The sequence below is a fragment of the Phodopus roborovskii genome, unplaced genomic scaffold (genome assembly GCF_943737965.1).
Source record: "Phodopus roborovskii unplaced genomic scaffold, PHOROB, whole genome shotgun sequence".
Taxonomy (NCBI): Eukaryota; Metazoa; Chordata; class Mammalia; order Rodentia; family Cricetidae; genus Phodopus; species Phodopus roborovskii.
In genome coordinates, this window is record NW_026126636.1 from 2,921,928 (window position 1) to 2,944,675 (window position 22,748).

Genomic DNA, 22,748 nt, shown 5'->3' on the forward strand with positions numbered 1-22,748 from the left:
CCCCCAATAACACACAGAGATGCTGTATTAGATATAATTCTGTTGGCCACTTACTAGTTTCTTATGAGCTAGCTCTGTCTTAAATATTAACCCATTTCTATTAATCTAAGTATTTCCACGTGGTCTCATCTTACCGGAGAGAGGGCTGGCATTCTCTCTCCGTCCTCCATCTTGACTCTTCCCTACTACCTCCGGAATCCTCCTTGTCTCCTAGTCCTGCCTATCTTGCTTTCCTATTGGCCAACAATGCTTTATTCATTAACCAATAAGAGAAGCATATTTACAGAATGACATCTCCCATCAGTAGTGTGTCATTACATTATCATGTTACTGTTCACAAACTTAGCAATAATACAACCTCAGCTCTAAGCATCGAGTTAGACAGATACTGTGTTCCATCCAGTCTTAGCATCCTTCTGCAGATCAAAGGACTTCAAGGGTCCTGAGGAGGAAGGACCGAGACTTAGAAGAGGGGTATGGCCAAGGGTACACTGCCCATTAGTGTCTCACTTACCCCAGGCTTGCTGACTCCTCTCTTCCCTGTCATCTTCAGGAGCCCCATCTTCTAGCACCCTGAAGTTCAAGTTGCCACTTTTTATTTTAAAACAGTGACATACTGTGTAGCCCAGGAGAGTCCTGAGCCCCAGATCCTCCAGCCTCAGGCTCCCAAACTCTAGGATGACAAGTGCACATCAAGCCTAGTTCAAATTGCCTTTAAAGTTTGTTATGTGCACAAACCAACTTATTCTAATGTTGACTTAATAGTCTTTTTAAAGTTTCCTATTTACTTTTTCTATGTATATGTTGGGTTTCCCAGAACTGGAATTACAAATGATTGTGAGCCACCCTTCCTGGGTGCTTAGAACCAATTCTCCTGCCAGAGCATCAAGTAAACTAACCACTGACCCACCTGTCTAGGCCCTTTATAATCTTTTTTCATTTTAATTTATTTTTATTTTATGTGCATTGGTTTTGGCATGGGTGTCAGGTCCGCTGGAACTGGAGTTAGAGACAGTTGTAAACTGCCATGTGGGTGCTGAGAATTGAACCCCAGTCCTCTGGAGGAGCAGCCAATGCTTTTAACCACTAAGCCATCTCTCCAGCTCCCGCCCCTTTATAATCTTAAAAACTAAATTAGATGCTGGGTGGTGCATGCCTTTAATCTCAGCACTTGGGAGGCAGAGGCAGGTGGATCTCTGTGATTTTGAGGCCAGACTATTCTACAGAGTGAGCTCCAGGACAGCTAGAACTACACAGAGAAAGCCTATCCTGAAAAACAAAAACAAACAGACAATTTAGTCAGTATTTTTTGAGACACATTCTCATTCTCTTATTCAGGCTGTCCTGAAACTCTTCTGTCCCAGCCTCCCAAGTGCTAGGATTATAGTCTTGGGCCACCATGGCTGACTCAGTTTTCACTTTTAAAGGCAACTGTGTCATCACCATATTGTACTTTGCCCTATAGAGAGACACTTGTAAAAAAAGTCAATACAATAAAAACCAGGGTCTATTATTTAATCTAGTCTGACGTCATTGCCTTCTCCAGCTGTCTTGTTTGTTGAAGAAGAGGGAAGGGGATGAATCTGAATGGTAGAGCGCTTGCCTGGCATGTATGGGGTGCCATGTACAACCCCTAGTGTAGTCCAGACAAAAAGAAAAAGAAAAGGAAGCATGTCATAAAAGCCATCGCAGCCCACCTACAACTACCTCCTGTGTGTCTTCAGAGGTCCAGCTGGCACCCATCCCAGGAGCCATCTGAACTTTAATCCTTAGATGTACCCAACATCAGGTACTTTCAGACAGCCTCGTGACTCCCTGCAGGGCATCCCACAGGTCTCTACCATAACTCTGATGTCAGTGTGACCAGGAAATGAGACCTGTTACTGCTCACCCAACAGGGAAGCAACAACAGACTTATTCGTGCCCCAGCTGGTGTGTGGTGGCACAGGTCTGTCACAGCCCCTACTCGGGGCACTGAAGCAAGGGTATGGAGGTTTCAAATCCCCGCTTGGGAGGTAGGAGCAGGAGGATGAGAAGGTTGAGGTGGAGAGATGGCTCAGTTCACAAAGTGATGGTGTGCAAACACAAGGACCTGTCTTATATCCCTAGAACCCAAGAGAGAGGCGGGGGGGGGGGGGGGGGAGAGGTGGGCTCAGCAGAGACAGGAGGATCCCTGGGGCTCACTGGCTACCTAGTTTAGCCTAATCAGTGAGCTCCAGGGTCTGGTGAGAGACCTGGTCTCAAAAACCGTAGTAGGGACTGGAAATTTAGCTCATTTGACAGAAGTTTTACCAGGTGTGTGGGATGCCCCGGGGAAAGCAGTATATCCTGGAAATCTCTCTCTTTTAACAATTGGGGTTTTTTAAATTTTTAATTTATTTAACTTTTATGTGCATTTCTCCAGCCCCTGTACCTGAAATCTTAACACTTGGGATCAGAAGAAAGAGGATCAGAAGGTGAAAGTCATCCTTGGGTCCACAATGAGTTTGAGAGCAATCCAGGCTTCATGAGACACGCTCACAAAAACAAACCAAAAATAAAATTTACAAGGTGGACAGTCTTTCTAAAGAACTCTCAAGCTTAGCCTCTAACCTACACACTCACACACACACACACACACACTCTCTCTCTCTCTTTACACACAGACACCCATACTCATGTGTTCATGTTCCATGCATATACATATGCCCTCACCAAAAACAAAAAAACAAATAAACAAACAAACAAACAACAAAAAAGAATATTCCCAACTACACTATTTAAGAGAGAAGTTATCTGGTTCCCTAACAAGAAATTACCCACCAGCCCACGCACTAGTAGAACAGATGGATGAGGCACAGTAGGGTCACATAATGATAAACCGCAAAGGAGGAAACGAGCACCTTGCTTTTATGTACAGAATCACAAGGGATCTCACACTGATTGCTGAGCAAAGGAAAGCAGACATAAAGTACTATATGAGGGCCAGCAAGGTGCTTCAGCCCGTAAAGGCACTTGCCACAAAAACCTGGCAGCCAGAGGTCAATTCCTAGAACCTTCATAGAAGGGCAAGGACAGGACTCCATAGTCACATAGGTGATGTGGCAAGTCCCATACCAACAAACCAATCAAGGGTTAAAAGGGAGTAGAGGTGTGGGCCACCACCACCTAGCCAACTTGTGTATTTTTTACGTTCTTATGTGTTGGGTTTCTTTGTTGTTGTTCTCTCTCTCTCTCCCCCTCCCTCCTCCTTCCTTCTCTCTCTCTTTCTTCTTTTTTCAGGTTTTTGGTTTTTTGAGACAGGGTTTCTCTCCAGCCCTGGCGGTCCTGGAACACACTCTGTAGACCAGGCTGGCCTCAAACTCAGAGATCCACCCGCCTCTGCCTCCCGAGCGCTGGTTTTAAAGTCATGTGCCACCACTGCCTGACTCTTACATGTCAGTTTGAAAAATAAATATTTACTCATTTGATTGTGTGTATGTGTAATTAACATTTATTTATCCTTTTTTTTTTTTTTTTTTAATGTGTATGAGTGTTTGTCTGCTTATACGTCAATGCACCACTGGGTGTCTGGTGCCTGGGAAAGCAAGAAGGGGTTATTGAATCCTCCGAAACTAGAGAGAGTTGTGAGGCACCATGTGGGTGCTGGAAACAACCTGAATTCTCTGCAAGAGCAGCAAATGCTCTTAAAAACTGAGCCACCTCTCCAGCCCCCACCATGCCTATATCGTAAGATAGGAAGTCTTGTAGCCTAGGCTGAGGTTGAACTTGGTATACGATCACAGGTGGATTAGAAATCCTGGTCTTCCTAATTCCACTCTCTCCCTCTGGACGCTAGGATGACAGGTGTGAACCACCACGCCCAGCTTAATGTGGTTTCTATGAGGCTTTGCTATGTAGACCAGGCTGGCTTCCGATTCATATCCTCCTAACTATGCTTCCTCCCAAGGACTGGCATTGTGAACATGTGCCACCATACTGGTTACACACACACACACACACACACGGGAGGGAGAAGGCTAGCCATAGCTGCAAGTTCTAAGTCCTTATATTCCATAGGAGAGATACTGACAATAAAATAGCAACTAACAGATTTGGGCTGAAGAGATGCTCCAGTGGTTAGGAGCATTTGCTGTCTTTGCAGAGGACCTGAGTTCTGTTCCCAGCACCCGCATAGCAGCTCACTGCTACCTGTGACTTCACATCTAGGGGATCTGACGCTGTCTGGGCACCAGGCACACATGTGGTGCATATACACACATGCAGGCAAATGCTCATATATGTATATATATATTTGGTTTTTCGAGACAGGGTTTCTCTGTGTAACAGCCCTAGCTGTCCTGGAACTCACTCTGTAGATCAGGCTGGCCCTGAACTCACAGAGATCTGCCTGCTCCACCTCCTAAGTGCTGGAATTAAAGGCATGTGCCACCCCCGCCCAGCTGAACTTCATATTTTTTGTCTTGGCCAAAAAAGTGTATGAAATGAGAGGGGATGACGGCACCCCATTTGCCAAATGTCTGTCCCTTTAGATTTGATGGGGGACCTCCTTCATCCTCCACCCATTGTTGGTTTGCTTTTCTTCCTCTCTCCCTTCCTCCCAGTTTTCTGTCCTTATTACCCCTGCCCCCAACCGCCTCCTCCTCACCCCGTTCCTCCCTTATTTCCTTCATTCAGCCTGCATTTTTTTTTTTTTTTTTTTTTTTTGTCAGTGCTAGGGATGGAACCTGGGGTCTCTGGGGTTGGAAATCCAGGGTTTCAAACATGCTAAGCTCTTGCTCTCCCATTGAACCGTACCTCCAGCCCACTCATCTTTCTTTCTTTTTCTCTTCTGTCTTCCTCCTGTTTATTTGGTTATTTATGGCAGCGTTTCATTAGGTAGTCGAGGTTGACCTCCATCCCTCCATCCATGGCTGCTGTCTTTGGCCCATCTGCTTAGCTGCATGCACCGGTTCTGATATTCTCAGTGTTGTTCTTTTGCTGCAGCTTATGCCTAAGAAACACAAACACGAGACTCAGCGCCCACGTGGAGTTTACTGAGAGAAGGGAGAGAAAGAGGGGGTAGCTGGTGACCAACCGAAAGCAGGAGGGGGGGCAAGAGGGGGAACAAGAGAGAGACAAGAGAGAGAGAGAGGCTCGCTTGGCACGCTAGCTTTAAAAGGGGGACTTGCGCCTGCGTAACTGAGTCCTCTGGCAGCCAGGTAAAGCTTGAGCCACCAGGTAAGGCTGATGTAGAGATGACCTGGCCATGAGCGTTCTGCCCATCGTGGAGGGGGGAAAGGAGGGGGGCTGGGGTCAGCTGGCTGCTAGTTCCTAACACTCAGAGTCAGTGAAGCCTCGCGTTTGCAAGTAAAAGGATGACAAGTACATCGTGTGTGAGTGTGTGTGGCCCCATTCATTTGTACTGCACTGTTGCATTCCTCCCCATCTTCAGAGCAGAGGGCCAGACACCGGCCTGCGCCTGGGTGCACACACTCTATTCTGGAGGGTGGTTGGGAGGGGTGGAAGATTAGGGTTGTCACTGATTGCTGCTGAGGAAGTGAAGCGGGGCGAGGGAGCCCGTTGTGGGACAGGTAGGCTCTGCTGCCTGACATTTGAGCGGCTGCCAGCATCTTTCTGCCTTGTTCTCCTAGCTCTCAGGCACATGACAGAGCCAGGATGGCTGTTATGGATACCAGTCTTTTTGTTGTTTCTCTGTAGTTTTTAGAGGCCGTCCTGGACCTAGCTCTTGTAGATCAGGCTGGTCTCGAACTCACAGAGATCCGCCTGTCCCTGCCTCCCAAGTGCTGGGATTAAAGGCGTGCTGGGATTAAAGGCGTGCGCCACCACCGCTCAGCTATAGATACCAGTCTTAACTTAACCCCGAGTCTGCTTCGCATAGGACTAGGTCCTGCAAGGCGGAGATGGCACTGGCCTCTCACAATGAAAACCTCAACTCTATAGTGTGCTCCGGCTCGCGGAGACGAGAGAGGGAAGGCTTTTGGCCCATAGAGGCACCCGTAGCGAGGGGGCGGAGCCCGGAAGGGAGCAGGATGGCGGCTGTGGACAGTGACAGCGACGAGGACCTGGTCAGCTATGGGACGGGCCTGGAGCCTCTGGAGGAAGGTGAGGGTCCGATGGCCGGCGGGATCTGCAGGGCACAGGCTGGGAGTCCAGCACGTGCGCGCCAGCGACGGCTCCGCCTGGGCCCGAGCTTGCTCGCGGTGGGCACAGGGGCCACGGTGGGGAGGCGTGTGCTCCTCCTCGTGTGCGGCGTTCCTGGGGGCAGAGAAGGACGCCGAGGGGCGGGGGTGCGAGGATGACTAAGCCGCTTGGTTAGGTGGAGGGTGGTCGGGCGGGCTCTTGCCGCCAGGGGGTATTTGCAGCCAGACTGGAGAGCAAAAGAGACTTTGAGATAGGAAATCCCTGGTGTGGGAACCAGGTTAGCAGTCGAGGGCAGTCAGGACAGGTGTGGTTGGCACTTGCAATGGTAAGGGGTTTGGGGTGTGTGTGTGTTTGGGGTGTGTGTGTGTGTGCGCGCTCGAGTGTGTATGTTTGGGGTGTGTGTGTGTGCGTGTATGTGTTGCTGAGGATGGAACCCAACATCTCGTGTATGCTAGGCTAGCACTGATGTGGTTGGCAGGTGCAATGTTAAGGGGTTTGGGGTGTGTGTGTGTGTGTGTGTGTGTGTGTTGCTGTGTGTGTGTGTGTGTGTGTGTGTGTGTGTGTGTGTGTTGCTGAAGATGGAACCCGGCATCTCGTGTATGCTAGGCTAGCACTTTAAAACTGACTTGCGCATCCAGCCCCACGAATTAGACTCTCTTTTCAGACAGGGCCTCAGGTAGCACACGCTACCTCACAAACCACTATATAGCCGAGACTGGCCATGTCTTGATCCTCCTGTCCTTGCTTTCCACATGTTTGGTTTATAACTGTGTGCCATCACATCCAACTAGAAGTTTGACTCCTATATTAAGGGTAGGAAAAGCCGATGGTGCAGTTTATCTAAGGAGAGATGTATTTGTTTTTTCCCCTAGCTTAAGACAGGGCCTTGCTATCTGCATCTGGCTGCACTCACAGAGACCTCCCTCCCTCTGCCTCCCATTGCTGGGAGTAAAGGCGTGATTCACCACTGCCTGACAGGATGTATATTTTAACACTGTTCGCTTCACTTTTGAGAATAGTTTGGTTTGGGATGTGCAGAATGGAGCTGGGAAATTAGCCAGAAAGGTTGGGAGATAGTGGCTGTGTGGCCTGGAGAGGTAGCAGTGAGCACTGTTAAGTGGCCCTTTGTATGGGATAGACTTGGAAAACAAGGTTGGTTGACTAGCATTGCTGGTGAGGTACAGGGGTGAAGGTAAGATGAACGGAGGTTCTCTGGTGTTTCTGGTCTATTGCACTAAATGATTGGCTTTACCTACTGGGTGTCCACAACCACTGATGGCAGTAGGGTTAACCCTGTGGGGAAGACAGAGGGATCCGATCACAGTGGTGGTCTTGGGCCCAGAAGTTACCTGCAGATGTTTGTTGGTGAGATTTCCACCTCCTTCCCATCCTGACTACACTCTGTTGGTTCTACTTCTGAGGTATTTTCACTGAGACCTTTTCTTACACACCGTTCCTTTGATTTTCTTTCTGCAACAGTGAGTATGAGATAGGGTCTTTCTATATAACTCAAGCTGACTTTGTACTTGTTAAGTATGTAGATCAGGCTGGGCTTGAACTCAGGACAGTTCTCCTTTCTTAGCCTTCCCAGGGCTGGGATTACAAGTATGCACGTCATACATCCAGTCTGTCTTAGACAGTTCTTCTGAAACAGAGTCTCATGTAGCCTGGGCTAGCCTCAGACTTTTGTATAGTTTGAACTTCTGGTCCTCCTGCTCCCCGTCCCAAGTGCTGAGATCACATGTAGCCCATGCCTAATGTATGGGGTACTTTGGATGAAACTCTGGCTTTTGTGCATGCTAGGCAAGCACTCCCCAACTGAGCTCCCCCCCCAACAGTTCTAGCCTTAGAAACATTTACCAGATTCTGGTTCTGCCCCTACCCTCTGCTAACCAGAGCAGAGAAAGGCTAGTCTCTAGGCATGTTCTTGTTTGAAGGTTGGCCTTGTGTTTCCTGAGACATCTGTTTTATACCCATCACCCTCAGTTCTGTAATAAACTTAAAGTCCTCTCAGCCCTAATTGTAGAGTTCTTCTCCAAGTGGACTGCGGGGTTAAGCAGGGCCATCAGACCTATCTCTAATTCTAGACTGTTTGTTCCCTACATTAGTTATACTGGTAAGCACAATACCCTATGAATAAAATGAATCAATTGATAAATATCTTTGCCTAGAGGAGTTTCAGATTTAGTAAGGAAGAAACTCACAAGATTTGCAAGTGCTAAAATATGTGATGTTATTGGAAACTTTTCTTCACAAGCTCACAGAGAAGCCAGAGAGGAGAGACTGGGTCCTGTGAACCCTGGATAGACTAGCAATGGCAGGAGAGGGCAGGGGTCACCTCTGCATGGCTAGAGCCATGCTGAGCATTCATTCGTATCATTTCTGTATTTCTGGTCCTACAGTTATTTCTTTGAGAAGAGATAAGCTGTTAAACCATCATCTGTTTGACCTTGACTTTTCTAGTGCTTCCTAACTTTACACTATTATTACTGTGGGAAAGTATGCATGCACCACAGTTTGTGTGCAGAGGTCAGGAGACAAACTTGGGGAATCAGTTCTTCTCCACTGTGTAGGTCCCAGAGTTTAAACTCAGGTTGTCTGCCTTGGCAACAAGCACCTTTATCCACTGAGGCGTCTGGTCTGACCTCCAATTCCTCCTGTTTTTAACAAGAGTTAGAAATGAAACAATCTGGTCCAAATATGCATTTGAGGTGAAAGGAAGGACATTGGTTTGTAGACCTCTCTCTCTTTCCCTCTTTCTCTCTCTCCCTTCCTCCCTCCCTCTCTCTCTTTTAATCTAGAAATACACTCTTCTTTTTTGATTTTTTTTTTTTTTTTTTTTTTTTTTTTTAGACAGGGTTTCTCTGTGTAGCCTTGGCTTTCTTGGAACTCGCTATGTAGAGCAGGCTGACCTCAGGATTAGGGTTAGGGCTGGGTTAAGGTTAGGGAGCTCACAATGATCCATCTGCCTCTGACTTCCAAGTACTGGGACAAAGGTGTACATCACCGCTGCCTGGCTAGAAACATTTTTTTTTTTAAGTTTTACGCTATTATTTATGTATATGTGTGTCTTTGTTGGGAAGGGATCTAGTAACATTGTTTTTTAAAAACAGATTTATGTAAACAGAAGTTTGTCCTGCTGGTCCCACAACAAGATGCCACTACAGAGTTATCTTATTATTTAAGCATATGTGTGTCTGTGTGCGTGGAGGGTTGCCAGAAGAGGGACATTGGGAACCCCTGGAGCTTGATTTACAGGCAGTTGTGAGCTGCCTGATGTGAGTGGTAGGACCCGAGCGTAGGCGCTTTGGGGAGAGCAGCAAGTGTCTGTAACCGGTGAGCCATCTCTCCAGCCTCCCTGGAAATACTCTGTTATTTCTCGGTGTTAGAACTTTCCCCACCCCACCCCTCTCCCTCTCCTTCCAGGGAACCCGGGCCTTCCATGTGCTGATCTCTCTCCATCACTGAGCTACATTACAGCCCCATCCACTTTGAAGTTTCTGGCTGCCTTTCACAGTACAGCTAGACCACTAATCACTCTTACTCCTGCTTTGAAGTTGTGACAGGTCAGATGGACACTGGTAGAGGACTGGCTCCTCTGACTTAATTGAGCCTTAATTAAAGTTTCTGGTCCTTGACTGCAGGGTTTATTGGCTAAGTGTTAGCTGGGGTGTTTAGTGACAATCGGGCCTTAGACACGATCACCTCATTCTAGAATTCTCATCTCCAGCCCTCCTGGCCAGAGTCATTTTAGGGCTCTTTTCCTTCTTTTTGGCATTTTGATTGTCACCCTTAAATCTACCTACCTCCGTGCTTCCCGCATCGCAGAGCTTGTCACAGGACCCATAACACTGTGCTCAAGGCCCCTGTACTGTAGACTGCCTTTTCTTCTGGTCACATCTCACACAGTTCCTCTAGTGCAACTGGACCATCTCTGTATACCTGTCATCATGTGTGTGTGTGTGTGTGTGTGTGTGTGTGTGTGTGTGTGTGTGTGTACATGCTTTGGATGACATCGGCGGAGCTGTATGCATGCTAAATATGAGTTATTTATTCTGTTGGGATTCCTCTCTCCCCAAGTCCAGCACTGCCCTACTAGGCCTCCTGTTCGCTGATGGAGGCTAACACTTCTGTTGGAATTGTGTCTTTACCTTCAGCTAACAAAATTCTGCTCATTCTGAGGTCCTTCACATGTACACACACACACACACACACACACACGCACACACACGCATGCACACAGGTCTCTGCTGGGTTCCGTGTTTAGTTTTTCTACGGGAGTCTAGAACTGGGTTTTCTCCAGCGGTGAGGCTCTTGTGAATTTCTAGCTGAGGAATAAATGGGGAACGATGTGGGAGGTAGCTCTAGCTTAGAGACAAGAGTTGAGACCTGGCTCAGCTTTGTGCTTATTAGCTGTGGACCTCGGGCAGTCTTAACAGTACCCTTGTCTAGGTATGATAAGTGAAGCAACTCATCAGTCCCTGATAAGGGAGGAAGTCATTGTTATCAGTGGCAGTGATTACAGTATGGCCTGGCTAAAGTGTCACTTCCTCTCTGCATTTTCCCGTCACCCTGGTTAGAGATGGCACCATCTCGCCAGAAGTTGCAGGAGGCCTGGTCGGTCACACTGCTTGGCTCTCATGACCTGACTCCATATGTCTGCACAGAGTCTCTCCCGTCCCAGGTCAGGAAGGCTGCAAGCATGTACTCACTGTCCCCACCCCCCTACTGGCAGGAAGGCCCTCTCACCTGAGCCCAGAGCTTCTGAGCTGCCTCTTGATGCAAGGTGAGGGAGGGAAGGAAGTCTGCCCCAGAGGCTGCTAAATAGCTCACAGCACTCAGGACATCTCCCCGAAACCAAGACTCATGAATGCAAATTGTCAATAGCACTGAGACTGAGCAATACGACCGAGCCAGGCCCACACAAAGTGGGGCCCGCGTGCGCTAGATTTTTTTAAGAAATGGGGAAAATTGGAGTTGGGGATGTAACTCACTTGGCAGAGTGCTTTCCTGGCACACTTGAAGCCTGCACTGAGTTATCCCCAGCACCCCTGGCGTAGTTCATGTCTGTAATCCTAACTAAAACCCAGGAGGGAGAAATGGGAGGGTCACAAGTTCGAGGTCATCCTCGGCTACATAGTAAGTTTGAGGCTTAGGGGGTCATCCTGGGTATGAAAGACCCAGACTTTGTTGTTGTTGTTGATTTGCTTTTTAAAGAAAACAAAATAAATGGTGAAAATCTTGCACTATGGAACCCTAGGTGCAGTTCAGTTTTTAAAGTAAAAAAGGAGCCATAGCTGGTATTAACTGAGTCTGGCTACGCAAAGGCTTTGTACGTGATTTATTTGTTTATTGATGCTGAGACTGGAGCCCAGAGCATCTTGCATGCTAGGCAAATAAATGCTCCATCTCTGATCTGTTACTCCGTGAAATTTAATTCTTCTTGTTACCACAAAAGAGGGTTTCTACCATTACCCTGGTTTTACAGTTTTAGAAGCCAACCTCTAGAGACAGTGAGTCCTCTGCCTAAGACCAAAAAAATGAATAGTTGCACAGCAGAGGGATTTGAACTCAGACTGCTGGTCTTTTAGTATAGATTTGTTTGTTTTTGCTTGGTAGGGTATTGGAGTGTTTTTTGAGACAGGGTCTCACATTAGCCCAGGCTGGACTTAAACTCACAGCAGTCCTGTTACCCCAGTCTCCCAAGTGCTGGGGTTATAGGCCTGCACCCCTATGCCTGGCTTTGTTTTGTTTTGTTTTGGTTTTTGGTTTTTGAGACAAAGTTTCTCTGTGTTGCTCTGGTTTTCCTGGAACTCACTATGTAGACCAGGCTGGTCTTGAACTCATGGAAATTCACTTGCCTCTGCCTCCTGGCTGCTGGAATTAAAGTCATTCACCACCACTACCCAGCATGCCTGACTTTTTAATTTATTAATTTTGTTTAAAAAGTAAGAACTGGCTGGGCAGTGGTGGTGCACACCTTTAATACTAACTCTTCGGAGGCAGAGGCAGGCAGATCTCTGTTTGAGACCAGCTTGGTCTACAAAGAGAGTTCTAGGACAGCCAGGGCTAATTACACAAAGAAATCCTGTCTGGAAACCCCCCCCCAAAAAAAAAAGAAAGAAAGAAAGAAAGAGAAAGAGCTGATTACTGAGGCAATGGGTAAACCGAACCTTTTTGGGATACCTCACTTATGATAAAAAAATGCTAATAGCAAGGGATACCTCACTTATGATAAAACAAATGCTAATAGCAAGACTAGCAATGCTAGCCAGCATTTTAAATATCCTTCCTGTCTGTCCCTCCTGCTGAATTCTTCACAAACAGTGTCTGATTTCATTCATGACTTTGAAATAGCTACCGGTTTGTTGTCTCTGTGATCGTCTCTAACACACAGTCCTGTCTTACTTCGCCAGTACGGTAGTTAGTGTTAGTGCCATTCACATTTCAGAGCTGGGGCAGCTAAGGCATCAGAGATTCAGCTGCCTGAGGTCCAACACTAAGGACGATGAAGTAAGGGTGGAGTTAGCTTCCAAGAGCTCAGGGCACTGTGACCATGCCCTTAACTGACCACAAGCCTGCTACCTGTTCCAAACATTTGTGCAGAACAGGTATGTGCCACCACACCTGGATTCTCTTTACATTTTAAATAAATTCAGAACTTTGGAGTTACAGGCAGCAGTTTGGGTCAAACACACTGAAAACTTGAGGCTTAAGGCACCGTTGCCTTAGGCTAAAGGAAAGCAGTGCCCTTGCTTGCACATTGTAACAGCCCAGCCCTTTTTAGTCCTGGTAGGAAAAGGAAGGCATGTAAAAATCATTATCTGTGGGCCACTGAGAGGGATCAGTGGGTAAAGGTGCTTGCTGCCAAGTCCAACAAGTTTGATTCCTGGAGCCTACACGGTAAAAAGAGAAACTTGACTTTCAAAAGTTGTCCTCTGCCAGGCATGGTGGCACACACCTTTGATCCCTGCACTTGGGAGGCAGAGGCAGGCAGATCTTTGAGTTCAAGGCCAGCCTGGTCTACAGAAGGAATTTCAGGACAATCAGGACTACACAGAGAAATCCTGCATTGAAAAACAAAACAGCAAAAACAGAAAGTTGCTGTGACATACACACACACTCCATGTCATGTGTTCACACACACACACAGGCACACACAGAGACACATACACATGCTCCATGGCAAGTGTGCACACATAAGCTTACACACACTCCATGGCAGGTGTACACACACACACACAGGCACACACACATCCATGGCATGTGCACACACACAGACGCACACACACACACATCAATTTAAAAAGAGCATTTCATGACTGAGTGGAGAGTCAGAGAAGTTAAGGAAGCTTAAGATTAGAGGGAAAGGGCACTAACTGAAGGGAGTGTTACAAATGAGTGTTGTAGAGAGTCAGAGATGGTGTTCTAGAAAAGGCACAGAGGCAAAGTATTCCCTTTCAGGATTGGTGGTATAACTTGGTAGATACGTGCTTAGCATGCAGACGGCCCTAAACCCCAAACAGCGTTCCTACCACCGAAACCTTCTCGGTGTCGTGTGCCACTCCAGCATCTCACCCCCTTCATTGCCGGGAGCCTTCAACTCCATCCATTCAAACCCTTCCCCCAGTACATATGTATGTGCTTGTAGCCCGAGTCTCACTGTATACTCCTGGCTGGCCTGGAACTATGTACACCAGTTTGACTTTGAACTCATAGACATCCTCCTGCCTCTGCCTCCTAGGTGCTGGGATTAAAAGTGTGTGCCACCATGCCACCAGCCCCAGTATAGTTTTTTAAAAGTGTTTTTATTTGTGTGTGTCTGGGATGTATGTGCACCTGCATATACTTGGTGGGATATACTTGGCAGGAGCTTAGGGGTCAAGGTTGGGAGTTCATCTCCACCCCCCTCCCCTGCCCAAGCGCTGGCTTGTAGACATCCACATTGGCTTATACACAGTCACTGGGGTTTGCACAGCACTGTCCACTGAGCATCTCTCCAGCCCTAATTTGGATTTCGTAATGAAATTCAGTAGGAAAAGGAGAATGTTTTTATCTTTGCTGTGATGTGTGTATGTGTGCATGTTTATGTGTGTGAACATATGTGTGCATGGCGTGAGTGTGTTGGACCTCCTGTGTGCACCAGGCTTGCGGACTTCCAGGGATTCTCCTGTGTGCAATCGGAATGCTGGGATTGCACTCATGGGATACTGGATCTGACTTTTTGTGGGTGGGTGTATTAGTTGCTCGTCTGTTGCTGTGATAAAATGATAAAATGTCATGACCCAAAACACCTTACAGAAGTTTATTTTGGTTTAGGGTTCTTGAGGGAGAGTCCATAATGGCAGGGATGCCTGGAAGCAGACAGCCGGAGTGTGAAGCTGAGAGAGCATATCTCAACAGCACAGTGGGGGAGTGAACTGCAATGGGGGGGGTATAAGCTTTCAAGGCCTGCCCCCAGGGATGTACTTCTCAGGTAGTCCTGGCTGCCCTAGAACTCACTCTGTAGACCAGCCTGTCCTCACGGAGATCCACCTGCCTCCACCTCCCTGTGCTGGGATTAAAGGCATGCACCATGATGGCTGGCAAGGCCACGCCTCTTAAAGATTCCACAACCTCCCTAAATATGGCCACCAGCTGGGGACCAAATCTTCAAATACATGAGCCTGTGGGGGCTGTTCAAACCCCCACCACAATGAATTCTGGGAATGGGAGCCTAAACTTGGGTTCTCATGCGTGTATGGAAGCTCTCTGCCCACGGAGCCATCTCCAGGCTTAGACATTCTTTTTTCTTTTTAATTTAGATTTATTTATTTTTTTTGTGTATGAAGGTTTGCCTGTGTGTATGTATGTACACCATACGCATGCCTGGTGCTGCAGAGGCCAGAAGAGGGCATTGGATCCCCTGAAAGTGGAGTTACAGATGGTTAGGAGCCACCATGTGGGTGCTGGGAATTGAACCCAGGTCCTTTGCAAGAGCAGCCAGTGCTCTTAACCCCTGAGCCAGCGCTCCAGCCCCCAGCTTAGACATTCTTGCACATATTTCTTAGGAGAATGGTTTATTTTATAAACTAGAAGCTAATAAAGTCTAGAAATAGCAGCTTCATATAAATGGTTACACAGAGTTATAAGTGAACAATAATTCATTATGTTTAAGAAGTGACATTTCCCTACAATTTCTCTAACTCATCACATCTCTTTTTATTCACTTTCTTTTTTCCCAGGTGAAAGACCAAAGAAACCCGTTCCTCTTCAGGACCAGACTGTCAGGGATGAGAAAGGAAGGTATAAGCGCTTTCACGGAGCCTTTAGTGGCGGCTTCTCTGCAGGATACTTCAATACTGTCGGCTCAAAGGAAGGTATGATGCTGCAGAGGCCAGAGGACCGCTCAAGCGTATGGTTGATGATAGAGCCACTCAAGGGTGTGGATGATAGAGCTCAAGGTTCCCCTCCTAGGTGCTGCTTGTGTAGCTCAGGCTGGCCCCGGGGACTCAAGATTCCCAGCCTCCCGAGTGCTGGGGTGAGAGCCTGAGCTACCATGTCCAGATTCCCTCCTGACCTTGTTTGAACACTTTGGTGCACACACCATAGAACACAGAAACTGTTCTACGAACATCTGGGGCCTCCCAGAGTTGACTTCAGTGCTGTTGGAAGTGAAGGACGGTGTGGAAAACAGGGAGATGCCAACAGGTGACTACAGCCAGATAGTGACTTCCATTTCGTCTGACTTTGCCCTAAGTCCCCTCAGGCAGACTCGCAGCTAATCACCGCCTGCCTCCTCTGCCCCAGTGACAAAGAAAGTCAAGTGTCACAGGTGCTTTGCACATGAGGCAGCTGGGGGTCACAGAGGTTGAGGAGCCAGAATAACATCACAGCTGCCCAGGAACCTCCTGCCACAGGACTGTGACATGCCAGCTACTGTCTGCTCATGACCTGGAGAAAAAGAAGTTAAAATGTCACACTAGATAGTCTTAGTCTTATCGGTTCTATATTTAAGTACTGCATGCTGTTTTTCTTTTCTTTTTTCCTTTTTTTTTTTTCTTTTTTGGAGACAGGGTCTTACTATATAGACCAGGCTGGCCTTAAACTCACAGAACTTCACCTGCTCTGCCTCCTGAGTGCTGGGATTAAAGGTGTGCACCGCCACATTATTTCTTATTCCGGGGAATAGAACCCTGAACCTCACTGCAGGCTAAAGCAGCCATTCTACTACTGAGCTAAGTCCCTAGTTCCCAAACTGTCACATAGGAGGAACACTGCAAACTGGAGGCTAGTCTGGTTACAAGTGAGTTCCTGGCTGTCCATACCTCATCTTAATAAAGCAAACAAACAGCAGGTAAAATACCGTCTAGGGTCATAAGCGTCTAAATTTCTTTCCTTCCAGGATGGACACCTTCTACCTTCGTGTCTTCAAGACAGAACAGGGCAGACAAATCTGTTCTTGGACCTGAAGATTTTATGGATGAAGAGGTAGGCCAGGCAGTGACACAGTGTCCTTGGCTGTGGCACCTTCCTTGTCCCCAGAAAGCACGATAGAAACTTTCCTCCTCGTAAATACTTGTGATGCAGGGCCCTGTGCACCAGTGCACTCCCTCACTCAAGCAGCGTCTGTGCTGGGGACGGTGGGACAGAGTCTGAAGTCAGGAATGTCATGTACAGGCAAATGTCCGCGAAAATCTCCAGTTGCCCTAACTCAGTATCCATGGTGCTGAGCCTGTGGCTTTTCTGTCGCCCCAAAGCACCCCTTGGTTTAAGGGACTGACAGCTAGGCTAAAATGAAACTCCCGTGGCCTTAAAAGCCAGGCATGGGTTCACTTGTGAGCCCATCAAGCACAGTGCAACCGTAAGCTGTACGCTACCAGGAGGATGACAAGGAGGCCTTTAGAGACAAAACAATGGGTCTTGCTATGTAGCTGAGGCTGGCTCTGAACTTGAAACCCCCCTGCTTCAGCCTCCTCTAGTTCTAGGATCACAGGCAAGTGCCATCACATCTGACTTCTCTCTCTGCCTTTAAATTTTTATGATTTATTTAACATATATGGGTGTTTTCTCTGCATGTATGTATGAACACCAGAAGAGGGCATTGGATTGCGTGGAACTGCAGTTACAGATAATTGTGAGCTGCTATGTGGGTGCTGGGAATTGAACCCAGGTCCTCTGGAAGAACAGCCAGTGCTCATAACTGCTGAGTCTTCTTCTTTCCAGCCCCCAGACTTCTCTCTTTCTCTCTCTCTTGCATATTTATAGTAAAGCGATCTCTTTAAAATTTTGTTGTTGTGTGTGTGTTAGTACAAGTGCATCTGTTGTATGTATGTGTTAATACAAGTGCGTTTGTTGTGTGTGTTAGCATAAGTGCATTTGTTGTTTGTGTGTGTGTGTGTGTTAGTACAAGTGCATTTGTTGTCTGTGTATAAATGAACTAATTCTGTTTACTTTTCCTTTTTTGCAGGATCTTAGTGAATTTGGGATAGCACCTAAAGCAATTGTTACCACAGATGATTTTGCTTCTAAAACCAAAGACAGAATACGGGAGAAAGCCAGACAACTGGCGGCCGCCGCAGCCCCTATTCCTGGGGCCACACTGCTTGATGATCTCATCACCCCGGCAAAGTGAGAAGGGGCTCATTTCCGGCCTTGGTGCTTTGCACACGTGTGGTGATCTTTCTCAGGGAGACATAGATGTCTGCATGGGAGGCTAAGTGAAGAAGGGGTTTCACTCAGAAGGTCTCCCTTGACCGCTGCAGCGGAACCCTCAGGAGCTCTAGCTTCCAGCCAGCCACTGGGGTCCGTGGCTGGAAGGCTATTAGGAACTGGGGTGGCTTCCCTTCTGGCTTTGTGGGTTCAACCCTGCCTCTGCCCTCCCTTCTGTCCCCCCTCCCCTGCTCGCCTCCCTTTTGCCTTCTTTCTCCTTGCCCTCGGTTTTGATACAGTCCCACAAGCAAGGGTGTAAGTCCTGGTAGCCGCCTAGGAGATTGGAGGGAACAAAAAGGAAAGCCATGCCCTTGAAGTTAGCACGTGGGGAGAGCAAACCCACGGTGGGAGGGAGACTTCGAGAGAGAGCAAGGAGGCCCAAAATGTTGGAGAAGTCCGAAGTGCTAGGGGAAGCATGCTTAGAGAAAAGAAAGGATGCCATCTGACTAAGCGGGCTGACGGAAGAAGCTGCATGGCTCTCACCCGACTCTTGCTTTCTGTCTGCTTTGTCTCCTGCTCCTGGGTGTGTGGTCTGATGTGCTAGCTTCACACTTTCCTGGTATCCCTGAGCCACAGGCTTCCTTGCCCAGAGTCTCTATAGGTCTGTCTCAGAGGCCCAAAGAGGCAGGAGTGTGTCCCCAGGGCAGAGACGATCCCAAGCTCAGGCTCTTCCCCTTGTAACTGTGGGATGAACCAGACAGGACAGGCAAGAGGCACTGGACCAGGAGTCACCATTGCCAGTGAAGTTCACTGCCAATGTTCCCATGTCCTGTAGACTGTCTGTTGGCTTTGAACTGCTAAGAAAAATGGGTTGGAAGGAAGGACAAGGAGTTGGCCCTCGAGTGAAGAGGAAGCCACGCCGACAGAAACCGGGTAAGCCCATTGATTGTGGCCACTTCCACAGGGCACATTTTGGTTTGGTTGGTTTTGTGAGACAGGGTTGTAGTATGAAGTTCAGGCTGCCTGGAACTCTCAGCCTCCCGAGTGCCAGCATTATAGTGATGTGCCATGACTTTTAACTACATCATTTTGCTTTGTTGTTGTTGTTGTTGTTTGTTTTTTGTTTTTTTGAGACAGTTTCTTTGTCTCAACTCTGGCTGTCCTGGTACTTGCTCTGTAGACCAGGCTGGCTTCAAACTCAAAGAGACCCATCTGCCTCTGCCTCTTGAATATATACGGATATTTTATTAATAGCTGGGTATGGTAGCACATACCTTTAATCCCAGCCTTTGGGAGGCAGAGGCAGGTGGATTTCTGTGAGTTGAAGTCCAGGTTGGTCTGCACAGCTCCAGGATAGCCAGGGTTACATAGTGAGACCTTTTCTCAAAGAAAAAAAAAAGTCCTTTATTTATGTATATGTGTATTTGCCTAGTGAGTCTGTATGTGGCACATGTGTGTGCAGGGACTCTGGGAGGCCAGAAGCAGGGTCAGGCCACTGGAACTGGAGTTAACAGAGTATGAGCTGCCATGTGGGTGCTGGGAGTGGAACCCGTATCCCCTGCCTGAGTTAACAAGTGCTTTTAACCAGAGCCATATCTCCAGCTCTACGACATATTTTTGAAAGCTGCACATCCTAGAAACAGACTTCCTGAGTTAGGTGGCGTGCACATCTCTTAAGGTTTTAGGTGTAAGGCATGTACAGGGATTGTACAGGTTCACATTCTCACCACGAGTGTAAAAGTTTGCTTTGCAACCACACCTTAACCAAATCACCGAGTCATAGTTCAACATTATTATTTCCTCCTCCTGCTTCTTTTTATTATTTACTTATTATTTATTTTGGTGCTGGGGGTGGGACACAGGGTTTCACATAGCCCAGGCAAGTACCACACCACTGAGCCACACTACACCTCCAGCATGACAAGGTTCTTTCCTTGTGCTTTGCGTCCCCAGACTGTGAGTGAACTCTTGGAAGATGGGAGTAGTATCCTGTGGGTCTATGCAGGATGTTATTGGGACACAGGTCAGGGTGAGCCTGTCATCCACCTGAGACCCTAAGGCTGCTGCACTTGTAAAGGTGTCTCTGACTTGGTGTTTATTCTCAGTCACTCAGGACTAATGCCTTTGGGATCTCTTTTGTAGATCCTGGTGTTAAGATCTATGGGTGTGCGTTGCCGCCTGGAGGCTCTGAAGGATCTGAGGTATGTTACAGTAGAATGAGCTACTCTATGATGGTGAAATTTTGGGGTCACAAGCTGGGAATATAGCTCAATGGTAGAGTCTAGCATGTGCAAAGCCTTGGCTTTGATCCCTATCACAGAGAAAAAATAAAAACTGCCAGGCATGCTGGTGTACACCAATAATCTAAGTCGTAAGCAGTCTGAGGCCAAAAGGAAGGTCTCAAGATCTAGACTAGTTTGAGCTATATAGTGAGACTCTGCCTCCAAAAACAGTGAGATGGCTCAATGGGTAAAGGTGATTGCTGTCAAGCTCATTTCCTGAGTTTGATCCCTGGAACCCACTATATAAGGAGAGAACCAACCCACACAAGTTGTCCTTTGACCTCTACTCGGACTCTATGGAATGCATGCCTGCCTATGTGCATATAGTTTCTCCCACACAAACAAACAAACAAGTAAGTAAATTAATAAATGTGATTAAAGAAAAAAAATGCAACAACAGCAAAAGATCCAGACAGACAAAACACCCAAGCAAATACATAAATACATAGTAAAGTCATAAACAATTTTAGGAATCTGTTAGATTTCACTGTCATAAAACATCCTTACCTTAAAGCTGTCATTACTATGTTAGAGGATATAGTCAGCAATTTGCTAGCACTATAGAAATCCCAACTCTTATTATTTGTTGTTGATTAATCAAATGAGACAGGATCTCATTCTGAGGCCTGGCTGATCCCAAACTCACTGTATAGACCAGCCTGTCCTTGAGCTCACAGAGACCCACCTGCCTCTGCCTCCCTGATGATGGGATTCAAGTTGTACACCACCATGTCTTGTTAGTGCTTATTTATTTCTTGTGATGGGGTTTGAAACTAGGGCCTTGCATGCTAAGCTCATGCTGTACCTCTGAGCTCGATCCCTGCCCTTGTTTTAAATTCTTCTCTTTTAAAAAATTATTTTTATTTAGTGTATGTGCAGGCGCCCACCAAGGTCAGAAGGGGGCATCAGATCCCCAGAGTTTCGGGCAGTTGTGAGCTGCCGGATGTGGCTGCTGGGCACTGAGCTCTGGTCCTCTGCAAGTGCAGAGCATGCTCTTAACGGCCAAGCCATCTCTCCAGCCTCGGTTTCTGGAGTTGCATCATTTCTTTAGGGGTGGGATCTGGCCATTCCTGGCAACAGAAACTTGAGTTTGGCCACTGTTCTGTTTGGAGTTAGTCACTGCACTCCAAGGCCTTGACGCCCTGAGTGACTCATCTTAACTCCCCCCCCCCCACGTGAATAGGAGGAGGATGATGACTACCTGCCCGATAATGTGACTTTTGCTCCTAAAGACGTCATGCCTGTGGATTTCACACCTAAAGATAACGTTCATGGGCTGGCCTACAAGGGCCTGGACCCCCGCCAAGCACTGTTTGGAAGGCCAGGAGAGCATCTGAATTTTTTTGGTGGAGCATCTGAGGGGACCAGCCATCTTCTTGAAGATGTTGGACTGAGTAAAGGAAGAAAATTGGGAATTTCTGGCCAGGTAAAAGTTTTTGTATTGTACAAGCAGAAACACTGACAAATAGCTCTACTTCCTGTCTTAGGTCAGCCCCATAGTAGGCACTTTGTTTATTCAGTAAGGACTTTGAAGTTCTGTCCTGCCCCCCATCCCCCTCTATTCTCTCTTTTCTCTCTCTCTGTTTCTTTCTGTTCCAATGCTGGGCCTGGAACCCAGGGCCTTGTTTACACTAGGCAGGTACTTTTTTACTGAGCCATATGCCCAACCCCAGGTTCTATTTTCCTGAAGGTTCTTCTTGGACACCTGTGATGTGTGTCTTTCCAGTTCTTCTTCTTCTTCTTCTCCTTCTTCTTTTTAGATTTATTTATTTATTTATTTATTTATTATGTATACAGTGTTCTATCTGCATGTATGCCTGCAGGCCAGAAGAGGGCACCAGATCTCATTACAGGTGGTTGTAAGCCACCATGTGGTTGCTGGGAATTGAACTAAGGACCTCTGGAAGGGCAGCCAGTGCTCTTAACTGTAACGTGATAAATAAAAGACCCAGAGACTGATATTGGGGTTCAAACTTCAAGCTGAAGATCAGAAAAGCAAAGCAGCTGGTCACTAGCTCTTAACTCTACCTCAGACTGAAAGGTAGATCCTGGCTCTACCAAACCTCAGACTGAAGCCTCTCGTCAGCGTGGCTGGAGAGTCCTGAGACTTCAGTGTCTTCCTGTCCTCAATGTGGCTGGAGAATGAATGCCAGCTCTGAGACCCTGCTCTTGTCTTATATACCCCCTAAGTGCTGGAATTAAATGCTTGTGATCCCAGGTGCTGGGATCAAAGGCATGAGCTCTGTTACTCTTCACTCTTACATAGGGCATGGTGGCCTTGAACTAACTGAGACCAATCTACCTCTTAACCCTGACTCCTGGGATTAAAGGTGTGTGCCACCACTGCCTGACCTCTGTTGCTTGTTCCTGACTTTGCTTTCTGAATCCTCAGGCAAGCTTTAATAAATTATGAATGATATATCACCACACTTAACCTCTGAGCCATTTCTCTAGCCCCCATCATGCCTTCCTAAAATTACCAATGGTGCCCAAGAGCTTGTGGCGTGTTCTTGGAGGAAAACCATTCCCGGCTGTAGGATTGTTTCTCCCATCCACTTGGGGCCAAGCAGAGCAGCACCTTTCCAGTGCTTTCTTTAGTCTAATTGCAATCTGGGGCCTGCAAGATGACCCAACAGGTGAATAAAGCCACTTAGTTCTGAGCCTGCCTCCTTTGTTACTTTGCACACCCCAAGCCACTTTGACTTGGAGGTG

At 47.4% G+C, this 22,748-nt stretch overlaps 1 protein-coding gene across 1 annotated transcript in view; it reads left to right on the plus strand.

Moving 5' to 3' along the window:
• The first annotated feature begins 5,986 nt into the window (after positions 1-5,986).
• Gpatch1 (G-patch domain containing 1) overlaps positions 5,987-22,748 on the plus strand; it is a 38,606-nt gene continuing 21,844 nt past the window's right edge. The window contains exons 1-7 of the mRNA XM_051207261.1: positions 5,987-6,084; positions 15,348-15,482; positions 16,508-16,593; positions 17,573-17,733; positions 18,590-18,687; positions 19,897-19,955; positions 21,220-21,462. Coding sequence (XP_051063218.1) covers positions 6,012-6,084; positions 15,348-15,482; positions 16,508-16,593; positions 17,573-17,733; positions 18,590-18,687; positions 19,897-19,955; positions 21,220-21,462 — 855 coding nt within the window. The 5' untranslated portion in view covers positions 5,987-6,011. The remainder of the gene's footprint in view (positions 6,085-15,347; positions 15,483-16,507; positions 16,594-17,572; positions 17,734-18,589; positions 18,688-19,896; positions 19,956-21,219; positions 21,463-22,748) is intronic.